The sequence below is a fragment of the Podarcis pityusensis genome (assembly GCF_964106645.2).
Source record: "Podarcis pityusensis genome assembly, chromosome: 1".
In the NCBI taxonomy this organism is placed as follows: domain Eukaryota; kingdom Metazoa; phylum Chordata; class Lepidosauria; order Squamata; family Lacertidae; genus Podarcis; species Podarcis pityusensis.
Window position 1 is genome coordinate 131,863,255 of NC_138028.1, and position 14,177 is coordinate 131,877,431.

The window sequence follows — 14,177 nt, forward strand, 5'->3', positions numbered from 1 at the left end:
GAATTCAGGGTCTTGATCAAGCGTGTGCCCAACCTGGTGCCCTCTTATCTAGCACAGCCGTCTTAGTACTGTAGAGGTACTATGTGGTTTCTCAGTTTGGAATGGAGGAAATACATCATTCACGCATCCTTGCGGTCTCATGCCTGCTAAAAAGAGGATGGCAAATGCTCCTGTTCATAAAATCAGTGTGTGCCTGCAATCCAGGCTGCCCTTTGTGATAAGTCCAGTATTTGAGCTTCTCAAGTAATATGGTAGCCTTTTGGATTGAGGTGCTGGTGAAACACAAAATGACAACTAAACAGGCTTCCTTGGATATCTGTTTTGAGTATGCCTGACAACCTGGTTCTCTGGTGGCAACCCATTAGCTTGCACAAAGTGTGATAGATATAGTAATAATAATAATAATAATAATAATAATAAATTTTATTTATATCCCGCCCTCCCCAGCCGAAGCCGGGCTCAGGGCGGCTAACAACAATAAAACAGTACAAAAGTACAGCATAAACAACAGTCTAAAATCATTCGTTATAAAATTAATTAATTCAAGCCACTGGCAACTATTGGGCCAGAGCTCCGCGAAGATTGCCGAGGGAGGGAGTCAGGCTGTGCCCTGGCCAAAGGCCTGGTGGAACAGCTCTGTCTTGCAGGCCCTGCGGAAAGATGTCAAGTCCCGCAGGGCCCTGGTCTCTTGTGACAGAGTGTTCCACCAGATCGGAGCCACAGCCGAAAAAGCCCTGGCTCTAGTTGAGGCCAGCCTAACTTCTCTGTAGCCTGGGACCTTCAAGATGTTTTTATTCGAAGACCGTAAGTTTCTCTGTGGGGCATACCAGGAGAGGCGGTCCCGTAGGTACGAGGGTCCTAGGCCGTATAGGGCTTTAAAGGTTAAAACCAGCACCTTAAACCTGATCCTGTACTCCACCGGGAGCCAGTGCAGCTGGTATAGCACCGGATGAATGTGGTCTCGCAGCGAAGACCCCGTAAGGAGTCTCGCTGCAGCATTCTGCACCCGCTGGAGTTTCTGGGTCAGTCTCAAGGGCAGCCCCACGTAGAGCGAGTTACAATAATCCAGTCTGGAGGTGACCGTCGCATGGATCACAGTGGCTAGGTCAGGGCGAGAGAGGTAAGGAGCCAACTGCTTAGCTTGGCGGAGATGGAAAAATGCCGCCTTTGTTATAGCTGCAATCTGCGCCTCCATGGAAAGGGAGGTGTCGAAGATTACACCCAAACTCTTAACGGACGGTGCTGGCACTAATTGAGCCCCCGCAAGAGATGGGAGTTGCCCTCCCAATCCCATATCGCCCCGTCCCAGCCACAGGACCTCTGTCTTCGAAGGATTTAGCTTCAACTGGCTCCCACGTAACCATCCAGCCACAGCTTCCAAACATCTGGTCAGTGTGTCTGGGGCCGAGTCAGGATGGCCATCCATCAACAGATAGAGTTGGGTGTCATCAGCATACTGATGGCAACCCAGCCCAAAACTCCGGACAAGCTGGGCGAGGGGGCGCATAAAGATGTTGAAAAGCATCGGGGAGAGTATCGCACCCTGAGGTACTCCACACACCAAGGAGTGGCGCGATGACAATTCCCCCCCAAGCGCCACCCTCTGTCCCCGACCAGAGAGAAACGAGCGCAGCCATTGAAGGACTGTGCCCTGGATCCCCACGTCGGCAAGGCGGTGGTCCAGAAGTTCATGATCGACCATGTCAAAAGCTGCTGACAGATCTAGAAGAATCAGCAGCCCCGACCCGCCTCGATCCAGCTGTCTACGAAGATCATCTGTTAGGGCAACCAGAGCCGTCTCGGTCCCATGACCAGCGCAGAAGCCGGACTGGAATGGATCCAGAGCCGATGTTTCATCCAGAAAACCACCAAGCTGTTCAGCAACCGCTCTCTCAATCACCTTACCCAGGAACGGAAGATTCGAAACCGGGCGGTAATTGGATAGATCTAAAGGATCTAATGATGTTTTCTTTAAGAGCGGGCGCACCACTGCCTCCTTCAATTCCCCTGGGAATGTCCCCGTGCCAAGGGACAAATTGATGATATCCCCCAAGAGGGCCCGCACCTCGTCTGGACATGCTCTAATCAGCCAAGACGGGCACGGGTCGAGAGGACAGGTGGTGGGCTTTCCAGCTCGGAGGAGTCTGTCCACATCGGCTGGGGATATCCGGTCGAAGTGGTCCAATACTGGACCCGAGGACAGTCGAGTAAATATTGCAAAGCATGCCTTCTATTGAAAAATGATTGGGGGGGAGTAAATCTACCTAATTTTAATTGCAGCCAATCTCCCTGGCTATATTCGAAGGTTTCTTCTATGTACGTATTGAGTTAATGCTGTTCCACACCCCTGGATCTCTAGGAAAGTGGAAAATAGTTTCTGAACCAGCCCAGCATTTGGGAACCTTTATTGGGAAATAACTTTAGTTGCACAAATTCAAGATTCCTTCAAATGCACATCACAAATGCAAGATTCCTTCAAAGATTTAAATGTACAATACTCAACCCAAACTAAAGTTGATGTGTTATGATTAGCCCTTGTAAAATTGTTGTGGATGACCTGATTCAGACAGCATGGGAGTAGCAGATATTCATAGTCCCAAGCCAACCTTTTGTGGTCAAGGGCGATATGAGCTGTAGCCCCAACATCACCTAAAGAGCCACAGGACCTCCTGCCTCACTAGGTGCTGAATGGGTCTCAAGGGTCATTGGACAGCTGAATCGACATTTTAAATAGGTATACTGCGCATGCTGCTGCTCTTGGATTGATGGACAATTGGGGGGGCATAAATGTGCCTTGGTGTGGATCAGAAATCTGTCCCCTAGAAATGGATTCTTACCAGCACATAGGTTTTTAAGTTGCAAAGGAGTTGAGAAAAGCTGTCTCACACTGGGATTTTGACAGTTTTGAAAGCGGACTGAGCAATGGGCAGTAAATCTCCATAATGCTGTAATTCAGGTTTCGTGGAGTAATGGTTTGCTTGACAAAATGTGTAGCCTTTCTGTTCTGTGAAGATAACTTGGAAGCCCTAGGATGGGAACAATAGGGTTTGTCCGTTTGAATTGGGGTGCTAAATGTTGAATCCTGGACATACTGAATTCACAGTGGCTGGCTTGTTTTAGCAAAACTATCTCCTATCTCCATGTGCTACTCTGGGATGCTTTTGTTTGAAAGCAAGAAGGCACTGTAATCTTGCAGGTGATGTCATGTTTTGATTGATGAATGAGCTTGCCAGCTCGCAGTCGATGCAAATTAGCAAAACTTTCGTGTGCGTAACCTTTTGCTTCCTAGCCTCGAGCTGTTGAGAAACGGTAAGTGCTTGGTCATGGCTCATTAGCCTGGTTATATCCACGGCACACTTCATCTTTTGCTTTTGTGGCCGCCAGTTGTGTTTCCTGTCTCAACTACATGAGAGAGCGAACACAACGATTTTCATCAAGGAAAGGCAGGTTCAAATGCTTTGCCAGCTGGGCCATCACATTCCTTGGATGACCTTAGAGTAGGATTGTGAGACCTTTGGCCTTCCAAACGTTGGATCTGAGTCCTAGCCAACATGGCTGATGGTCAGAGATGATGGGATTTGTAGTCCTTTTCAGTGCTTCCTTTGTGTAAACAATGAGAGGAAGACAAGGAGAGACTAGCACATTGGGAGAAGCTAAGGAGATTCTAGCCCTCTGTTGTATTGGCTTTCTCTTTGTATTCTGTTTTAAATGCAGGGGGGTGGCTTAAATGTAATATAACCTATTTATAGTGTGGATTGGTGTGTAGTCCATGTTTTCTCCCCATACTCTGTGCTAACAATTGTACATTTACAATATCGTATCAAACTGCGGGAGAAGTGTGAATTGACCTAAAAGTATGAAACTGCATGATGACAAAACACTATTGTAAAACTGCCCACCTGAGATTCATGCCCACTGGTATTCAGAGACTTAGTACCTCTGACAGTGGCGGTGGAAAGTAGCTTATTGCCCTGAATATAATGTCTGCAGGACGCGGGTGGCGCTGTGGGTAAACCACAGAGCCTAGGACTTGCTGGTCAGAAGGTCGGCGGTTCAAATCCCCACGACGGGGTGAGCTCCCATTGTTCGGTCCCTGCTGCTTCTGCCAACCTAGCAGTTCGAAAGCACATCAAAGTGCAAGTAGATAAATAGGTACCGCTCCAGCGGGAAGGTAAATGGCGTTTCCGTGCGCTGCTCTGGTTCGCCAGAAGCGGCTTAGTCATGCTGGCCACATGACCCGGAAGCTGTACGCCGGCTCCCTCAGCCAATAAAGCGAGATGAGCGCCGCAACCCAGAATCGGCCACTACTGGACCTTACGGTCAGGCGTCCCTTTACCTTATAATGTCTGCACTTAACCTGAGGGAAACCGAGCTATGGAACTCTTTGCCACAAGGAAAACACTGCATCAGTTCCCAAAGCTTATGGATTAGATCTCGGTGGAAAATGGTGCCCGTAACTGCCAGCTGGCTGCCAAACACTCCTTCCATCTGCCACCATTCTGTGATGAGCTCTGCCTCTCCACCAACATTTTCTGACTGATTTCAGCCATCTCTGGTGGACCTTGCAGGGTAGAACGTTCTGGGGCGATGCATTAAACAAGGTGACTGCCATGTGTCAAAACATACAGTGGTGCCTCGCAAGACGAAATTAATTGGTTCCGCAAGTTTTTTCTTCTTGCGAGTTTTTCGTCTTGCGAAGCACGGTTTCCCATAGGAATGCATTGAAAATCAATTAATGCGTTCCTTGGCAAACCGCTTGCCAGGCTGGCGGTGCGGAGAAGGGCTTTTCTCCCCACCGCAAGACTTCAGGACAGGTACGGGAACAGAGGGGAAGGCGTGCAGCGCTTTCCCTCTGTTCCCGGGGCTTGCGTGGGAGGAGGGTTTTTCCTCCGCACCGCCAACATTCAGAACAGCATTCTGAATGTTGGCGGTGGGAAGGAAAACCCTCCTCCCACCCCAAGTCTTCAGGAAAGCCATCCGAAGCTGGGCGGCGGGAGGAGGCGTTCCCCCCCCGCCCGGCATCGGAGCTTCGTTCCGATGCCGGGCGGGGGGAGGAGGCGTTCCCCCCCCCGCCCGGCATCGGAGCTTTGTTCCGATGCCGGGCGGCGGGAGGAGGCATTCCCCCCCCCCCGCCCGGCATCGGAGCTTCGTTCCGATGCCGGGCGGGGGGAGGAGGTCCGAGGACAGTGGGGAAGACGCGCTGCGCTTCCCCGCTGTCCCGGAGATTTCCCTATGGGCTGTCGTCTTGCGAAGCCCGCCCATAGGGAAATTCGTTTTGCGAAGCGCCTCCAAAACGGAAAACCCTTTCGTCTAGCGGGTTTTCCGTCTTGCGAGGCGTTCGTCTTGCGGGGTACCACTGTATTTTTTGAACAGCTTGCCTTTGGCTTTTGTTTTAATTACTTGCATATTGCTGCAAAACTTGGTGTTTCTTTTTAAGTCCCGATAAGTAGTGAAAATGTCCTCCTGAGAAAGGTGCTGAGTTGAGGCATGTGAAGAGCCAGGTGCAAGGTGTCTGCCTCAGCAGTTCTCTTTTTCAAGCACCAGGAAACAGTTTCTCAAACACCCAACTGGGGGGAAAGGAAAAGACATATTCCAGCAATTTGCTTAAGCAACTGCCCTGTTGCATAAGCTTCGTGGATCAGTATAACGGAAAAGCGTACAAAACAAATAGCATTTTAGTGAATGTGGCTTTGCAGGAAACAAATACTTGTTTGAAGGAAGTGCTGCTCACCTCAATGGCTCTTACTTTGCAGTCCAAATGCATAGGACTGCACTGGGAAAAAATGCTTTCAAAATCTTCCTTTGATATCAGTGGTTTCTATTAACCTCACAGAAATGAACAAAACGTGAAAATGAGTATCCTTTGCAGGGCCTTGTTCAGGACACTGGTACCACCACGTCACAGCCTATAACAGGGATTGGGGGAGCCCGTGGTCCTCCAGCTGTTGTACTTCACGTTGGGCAAAAGGTTCCTGCATTGCACAGGGTTGGACTAGATGATCCTCGCAGTCCCTTCCAATTCTAGGATCTGTGAACTCCCATCAGCCTTGACTCTTGGGAGATGTAGTTCAGAAACATCTGGAGGAGCAAAGGTTCTATACGCCTGGCATAGAGGCAATGGCCCTTGATCTATTGCTCAGCAGCTGAGCCGTGCACATAGTTATCATCATAGCTGTCAACTTACAGATTTGAAAGTAAGGGACCAGCAGCCTCGAAAATAAGGGATCAGCAGCCAAAATAAGGGATTTTCCAGGCACAGGTATATTCATCTTCTGAGCCCCTCCGAGCCAAAGGCAGAAAGCCCAGCCAGCAGCCAAACGAAGCCTCAAGCGGTGGTTCCCACAGCGCAGCAACCCGGCAAAGGGGATGCAGCAAGATAAACCACCGTCACCTCTCTGCTGGGAAGCGCTGAGCAAAGGCGAGTCCCCAGGCAATGCAACCAATTTGATTGGCACAAGGCATGCAAGCTCCACCCCCCAGTCGTTCTTAGACTCCTTATTGGGTGAGCAACGCAGCCAAGCAACACAGTTGGAGCCTCCCTCCTCCCTGGCCGGCAGGGAGGGAGGGAGAGGAGCTGCTTCCTTTGAAACCCTGGAAATTTAAGGGACATCATCAATAAGGGACAGCAGCGGGACACGGCGCTGGGATAAGGGAGTTTTCCGCCAAATAAGGGATGGTTGACAGCTATGGTTATGACTAGTAGCTTTTGATCCTCTATAAGCGGCAAAGTATTACTGTTACTAAATATAATAGTAAATTTTTATTTGTATCCATCCCTCCCTGGCCGAGGCTGGGCTCGGAGCGGCTGACATCATAAAAACAACACAATATGCATAAAAACAGACATCAATTAATTAAAATACATCTTAAAATTAATTCAGACAAGTTAAAATCTGGGCAGGTGGCAGTTATCAGGTTGGAATTGAGAGTGGCTGATACTTCCCAGGACCAACTGTTTCCACTGATCATACAAGGACCTGTGAGCGGGTTGGGGGCATCCTTCGGGCTTGTTTTATACACAGGAAAGTAAGTCAAACTGCATCCTGCCCAAACTCCTGGCGGAACAGCTCCGTCTTGCAGGCCCCACGGAAAGATGTCAAATCCCGCAGGGCCCTGGTCTCTTGTGGGAGGGCGTTCTACCAGGCCAGGGCCACGGCCAAAAAGGCCCTGGCTCTAGTCGAGGCCAGTCTAATTTCTCTGGGGCCCGGGATCTTCAAGGTGTTGCTGTTAGCAGACCTCCGCAGGGCACACCAGGAGAGGCAGTCCATAGGTACAAGGGTCCTAGGCTGTATAGGGCTTTAAAGGTTAAAACCAGCACCTTAAACCTGACCCTGTACTCCACCGGGAGCCAGTGCAGCTGGTATAGAACTGGGAGAATGTGATCCCGCGGCAAGGACCCCATAAGGAGTCTCGCCGCGGCATTCTACACCCGCTGGAGTTTCTGGGTCAGTCTCAAGGGCAGCCCCACATAGAGTGAGTTACAATAATCAAGCCTGGAGGTGACCGTCGCATGGATCACAGTGGCAAGGGCAGGGTGAAAGAGGTAAGGAACCAACTGCTTAGCTCGGCGGAGATGAAAAACATGCATGCTGGGGACGTTTGGAATTTTCAGCTTTGGCCTGTATTGGGCCGTCTCTTCCTTCCACCCCTTGACATGTAGCTCACACCAAAATGTTTTTTAAAAAGCATGGCAGATGATGAACCAAGCTGAAAAGGGTTACTGAAATTAGCTTGAGCCAAAAATTAAAGCATGTCTAAGGATGATCCGGGGACGCGGGTGGCGCTGTGGGTTAAACCACAGAGCCTAGGACTTGCTGATCAGAAGGTCGGCGGTTCAAATCCCCGCAACGGGGTGAGCTCCCGTTGCTCGGTTCCTGCTCCTGCCAACCTAGCAGTTCGAAAGCACGTCAAAGTGCAAGTAGATAAATAGGTACCGCTCCAGCGGGAAGGTAAACGGCACTTCCGTGCGCTGCTCTGGTTCACCAGAAGCGGCTTAGTCATGCTGGCCACATGACCCAGAAGCTGTACGCCGGCTCCCTCGGCCAATAAAGAGAGATGAGCGCCGCAACCCCAGGGACTGCCATGACTGGACCTAACAGTCAGGGGTCCCTTTACCTTTAAGGATGATCCAATAGTCTTTGTTCACAGCATCTGCAACTGAGACCTTCACACCAGCACACCAAATAACGACAGACAAGGGGTGGAGGAATCTCTGGCCCTCAAGTCCCATCATCCCTGACCATGGTCTGTACTGCCTGAGGCAAATGGGAGGGGGAGACCAACAACATCGGGGGGGGGGCACAGGTTAGCTACCCCTACAGAAGAATAAGATCATCCAAAGTGGCAGTCGGCCAGGGCATCTGAGGTCCCACACTGCTTTCAAAGAATGTGCCCTAGAACCACCATGCAATAGGGTGTTTGTGTGCATTGGAGGGGTGCCTTTGATAATGCATGCCTCCATCTTCAGATATTGCATAACCTTGCCTAGGAATTTACTAGCAACGTATTCTGTGATCTGTTAGGCGAACCTTCATGGAGGCCAGGCCAGCTCCCAAAACAGCCCGATTCCAGTTTTGCAAACACTCCACAGTAAGTTTGGCATGCATTTTGTTTTCTGCAAAGCCAGTTGCTCAGTCACGAGTGCCAGCTGTTCTGCAGCCATTTGCAGCCCACACACACTTGCAGAAACAAATCACGTATATTTCACTAAAGTACTTTTCCACAGTACATAAATTTTGCTGGTGTTATTTCTCCCATAAGAAGAAAGGAGCGAGGAGCTGTGAGCGAAGGACAAACTGAACGTGACACACACAGGCAGGTGTGTCTGAACACGGGGACTAAATCTTACAGAAAAAGCGGGCTGTCCGCACAGATCAACCTAATACAAATCTATTTGCGGGCACACGCGCTAAACCCTGTCTGTGGTGCCTACCCCTTTCCCCAAATGATAAGACAAGAGACCAGAGTATGGGTTCAAATTGGCCACAACTTTATTGAACTTCAGAAGTGGGAAACTTGGCACACGCCTTGGCAGGTAACCCTCTCAGCCCACCTGGCTAAGGATATGCAGGCAGTTGAGGCCCAGTGAGAGGGGACTGCAAAGCGCAAACTTACACAGCATGCCCTTCCACTGACCTTGTCCAGGGAGTTTGACCTACATGCTGCCACTCTAGGGCCAGTGACTCCCGGTTTTGCCCTTTAACGGGCCCTGCAAGCGCCGCCGCATGGGGAGGGAGAATGAATGCTTCCTCCCCAACTTGATGTTAGACTAAAGGCTACCTTGCCAAGTCCCACAACCGAGGACCAATCAAACCCCACCATCTATCCAGTCCCCAAGGGCTCGTCGCAAGTCGTGGAGCCAGAAGTCATTGCCCAATGAAGTCATTGATCCTGGAAGGAAGAACGGCAAAAGAGGCTTGAGCCCAGGAGTCACTCTCTTTTCTTTTGGCCTTAGGCCCGCCCCTGGCTGGCCGTAAATTGTCCTCCCTGGCCAAGGGCGGGTCAAAGGCCAGCTCAAGCAGGTGGGTGGCACCCGCCCAGGTGAGCCTTGCTCGGTGCCGCAAACCCCGCCCACCTGTGGGGAAAGGAGGGCGGATATTCACAGACACAAAGCAAGAGCTTAAATGCAACTCAAAGCAGGTGAGCCCGGCTGTACAGCACACGACAACATGCAACACACGAGGCAATTCCATTTAGAAGACATTCTTGAAACCCATTTTACAGATGGGAAACAACTGAAAGCTAGAAACTCCGATCAAGAGAACAGATCACTAAATCTAGGACAATTAATTCAAAACACAAAGCAACCCGCACCATGACTACAACAAATTCATTGAATTTATGGAGAAAAGTCATCTGTCCCAACCAATACAGAACCCATGAAGAAATGAGCTAAGCCACATGAGAATGCATGGTGAAATAATAAAATAAGGTCTTATGTATATAATAAATGTTCATAAATGTACCAAGCAAACACGTACATATATAAACCACATGTCTGAAGCAGCACAGGAGAACAGCCATGAAGTTGTTTTGACTCCCAAACTGACCAGGTGTTTTCTCTGCAAAGTCAAATGGAAAAGCCTCCCCATTGTCTTTTCCTTCACAAATCCTGTCTTAAGGGTATGTCTGTGTATGAATAGGGTGAGCCTGTGACTTGGCTCAGGAACTAAGTATTTATCATTACAAAAGTCTGGCCAGGCTCCCCAGGGTATCAATCCAGTAAGCATTAACAGGTAACTTGCCAGACAGGAGGTAAACAACCCACTCAGATTTCTGCTTTAGCCCGCCCTTTCTGTGATGTATGTATGATGTTTCTGGAGGTGGTCTTGGACTCCAGGGCTGGCAATTTTAAATGTCTATATAAGGGCAGACACACCTTGGTTCTGGGTCCTCCTCCTTTCCTGCGTGTGAGGGGAGCACCCTGATGCAATAGTTCAATAAAGATCAGGCTTACAAGCTGCTTTGCTTCTCAGTATTCTCTGGTTGGCCTCTGTTCTTTCCTCCGACCGATGGAGAACCTACAAAGGACTCTGTAAGGGCTCTTGTGTCCCCCATAAGGAAATAAGGGCAGATTTTCATTTATTACAGAGGCAAGGAACACAAAACATGTACAGAGCTGATTGCTCGAGAAAGCAAAGCAATTAAGTATAATGTGGCCAAGGAATTAAGTATCTAGAAAGCTTTTGCTCATTTCACATCCCTCGCCATACATACAAACACCATTATTTCCTACCCAGAGAGGCTGGCAAATCTTCCCAGCTCACCACATTTGTAATGGCATTATGAGTCAAAACCAAACCAAACAAAATTAATCTGAAGTATTTATTTCAAATGCTGTTTCCTTGCTTTGGCAATATTATGATTTTAAAATATGGCTACAACACATTTGCAGCCTACATCAATGTAAATAATTTCTACCATACGTCGCAAAGAAATGTAATGCACAGTCAATTACATGTGAATTGTTTTCTACAAACAGGATCCAAGCATGCTTTTACAAACAAGTCCCACTGGAAATATACATTCTGTCCTCCTTTCATGGATCGCTACTGCAGTGGCGAAGCCCCTCACACCTTTCCGAGCTGCTATGATATCCACAAACGCCCCTCCCTGCTCAGGGGAGAAAGCTGTCAGCATGTTTTCCGTCCAGAGTTTGCGAGAGGAGGGGAAGTTGGGATTTTGAGGTGAAACGTTAATCTAGAGGGGTTTCGTAGATGAAAACATTGCAAGGGGAGCTTTCCGGTGATGCGAAAGACTGGGAAGACCTTTCAGGAGACAAGGCAAGGGACAGGGAGCCCAGAGGAAGACAGGATGGGGCACACAAAACAAAGGGGAAAACAAAAACCCGAGAAAAAGATGTGTTAAAGAAAGAGTTGCGCAGTAATAAAGCAAAGGGAAGAAGGGATCAATTGACTGGGGTGGCAGTGCTGAAGAAACCAGCAAATTTAAGGTCAGAACAGGCAGTATGCTATAATTTGAAAGGAATACAGTGGTGCTACCACTAAATATTAGGCAGCTAGGCTAATATCTGACTGAGATTAAGTGAAATCAGGTAAAGTGGCTTGATCTCTGAAAGCCAGTCTTAGTGAATGTATTGCTTTGCTTTTGTAGAACAAAACTGTTTGCCTAAACCCTCTGGAAGTGCAAAATACCCAGATCAATGTGTCTCTGTGCAAATCATTTCAGTGGACCAGAAACCTCACGTGCAAATGTCCTGCTCTGCCAAATTCTATAACTGGGACTGGTCCTACTCGGAGTAGACCTACTGAAATTAATGGGTTTAATTAGTTCTGCCTCTTAATTCCAATGTGTTGAGCCTGAAGAGGACTATTGTTGGATACAACCTATAGGATTAAGGAGCCAGGTTTACTGAAAATGTTGATAAAGCTCACTAGCAGGCTTACAGATTAACCTGCCTCATTGGAAGCAGTGCAATCCTTGCATTTAATATATATAATCTTAGACATCTTCAGCAGAAACTAAGCAAAAAAAACCATAAGCAAAGGGGAAGAGAAATTGTCAGTTTTGTTCAGCAAGGCTCTGTGCGCCAAAAATATATATATAATAAAGTATACTTGACTACTTTACAAGATTGCAAAGGTACTATGTTTTTAAAAGCACATGAAAAAGTGCATTTGCATGTTGTTTTGTGTGGCATTTCCTTATGCGGTTACTTCAAGGGGGAATCAATGTCTTTGTTTAGAGTCTTTGAAGGACAATGTTTTGATACTGAAGAACTATAAAATAAGAACCCTCCATGACACACACTGTCTTCCATGATCCTAAGTCCCTGCACAAACATCTTTCCTCCCTCAGTAGCTTGAATTTGGGGTGGGGGAGATTATCAGGCCTTCTATTGTGTCTTTTAACAGTAGCTTGATGTGCAGAAATTGGCAGATAAGCTTTAAATGGCTCTGGGATAAAGATCACAACATTTTAATGATGGCTCCTCAGAAGCATGTAAGTTTTGGATGCCTAAAAGTTTGGCAACCCTACGAACAATTGAAGTTGCTTATGAACTTCTGTTGTTTTGACCTCATTCAGACTTCCAACTTCTATCATTTGTGGCCAATGGTCAAGGATGAGGAGAGTGGCTGTACGCAACATGCGGATGACATCACAGTGGCTACTAAACATGTGTCCTTTTACTAAAGAAGTTTTACCAGAAAAAATATGCAGCTCATGGCAGCTGAATGGGGTCAAAGGAAAAGGAGTTCCACCTGGGGAGCGCCACCTTGGCTACTCTTGTGTAGTGACGGCTGGGTTACAAACACTTCTGATGTCTAGATCTTAATAAGGTGGGCATATTGCAGAGTGAGTGCCGGTCAGGGAGAGATTTCACCCAGAGAAGTCTCCAGCTCAGACGCTTCGCCCTGCTGTAGACTCAAAGAATTCCAGACTTGTTCGCTGACTGTCCCAGACCGGCTGACTTCCCAGAGGGTGTGCTTCACCAGTTCTGAAAACGTCACACTGAAACAGGACTGGAGTTTCTTGCTGAGGAGGACGTAAAGAATGGGGTTAAGGCAGCTGTTGATGAAAGCAAAGCTGACGGAAAGAGGAATGGCGTCGCGGAGCAAGTCATGCCAGTAGTTATCGTGGTGAGCAGAGAGCTCAAGGATGCTGAATATTTGGTATGGGGTCCAGCAAACGAAAAAAACCACCACCACAGCCAGAACAGTCCAGAAGAGCCTGCTGGAGGTCAGCGTGGCAGTTTTCTTCACCTGGCATACCAGAAGAGAGTAACAAACAATCATGGTCAGCAGAGGAAAGAGGTAGCCGCAAATGAACCTTACCCAGGTCAGAACATGGTGTCTGAGGATAATAAGATTAACGTCCGTGGGATGGAAGTTGTTGTAGCAAATGGTGACATTGTTGTGTAGCGTAAGGGTATCTCTGAAGTACAGCGCCGGGCTTCCAATGAGCGTGGCCAAAACCCAGATGAAAGCAATCATAAAGAAGGTGTTTTTGAGAGTCCGGTGCCGGTAGGAGAAGACAGGGTGGATCAGATGGACGTAACGGTCAAGGCTGATGGCTGTCAGGAAGAAGACGCTGGCAAACATGTTGAAGAGAGCAATGAAGGAGTTTGCTTTGCACAGCCACTTCCCAAAGGGCCAGTGGAAGCCCGTGGCCACATAGGTGATGTAGAGAGGGAGGAAAAGGACGAAGATGAAGTCCGCAATAGCCAGGTTGAGGAACCAGAGGGAAGTGACGGTCTTGTCCCATTTAAAGCCCATAATCCAGATGACGATCGCATTGCCAGGCACCCCCAGGAGAAAAGCCACGCCGTGGAACACAAGCGACGCCACCTGTGCGTGAGTGAGGTGGGAAACGGGGGGATCGTCCTCTTCATAAGTCCCAAAGTATTCCGTGAAGTTGTCCTCGTAATCCATGAGATCTGCAGATGCCACGGTTGCTATTTGCTGAAAGGAAGGGGAGTGAAAAAAGGGTGGGGAAAACAAGAGGGGAAAACTAGCGCTCATCAAAATAATTAATTTCCCCTTGAATGCGCATAGCAATGGCCTTTTATAGCAACCTGCCAGCATCGATCTGCCATCGGTCCCGATCAAAGACCCAGCAATTCATAAGCTATTTTACCCATCAAAATGTTGCTTTCCAAACCGAGACTTTTGGGTGTTTTAGTTTCACCCACACCACACATTTAAAGCACTTTGGGT

At 48.4% G+C, this 14,177-nt stretch overlaps 1 protein-coding gene across 12 annotated transcripts in view; it reads right to left on the reverse strand.

Annotated features, from left to right (window-relative positions):
• Positions 1–10,810: 10,810 nt before the first annotated feature.
• The window catches only part of CMKLR2 (chemerin chemokine-like receptor 2), a 34,316-nt gene continuing 30,949 nt past the window's right edge, over positions 10,811–14,177 (reverse strand). For 9 of the 12 annotated variants that reach the window (XM_081018845.1, XM_081018842.1, XM_081018839.1 and 6 more), the window contains one exon: positions 10,811–13,915. In XM_081018845.1, coding sequence (XP_080874971.1) covers positions 12,828–13,892 — 1,065 coding nt within the window. In that variant the 5' untranslated portion in view covers positions 13,893–13,915 and the 3' untranslated portion in view covers positions 10,811–12,827. Of the gene's footprint in view, positions 13,923–14,177 lie in introns of all 12 variants that reach the window. The other 3 variants (XM_081018838.1, XM_081018837.1, XM_081018836.1) reach the window with 1 other exon arrangement.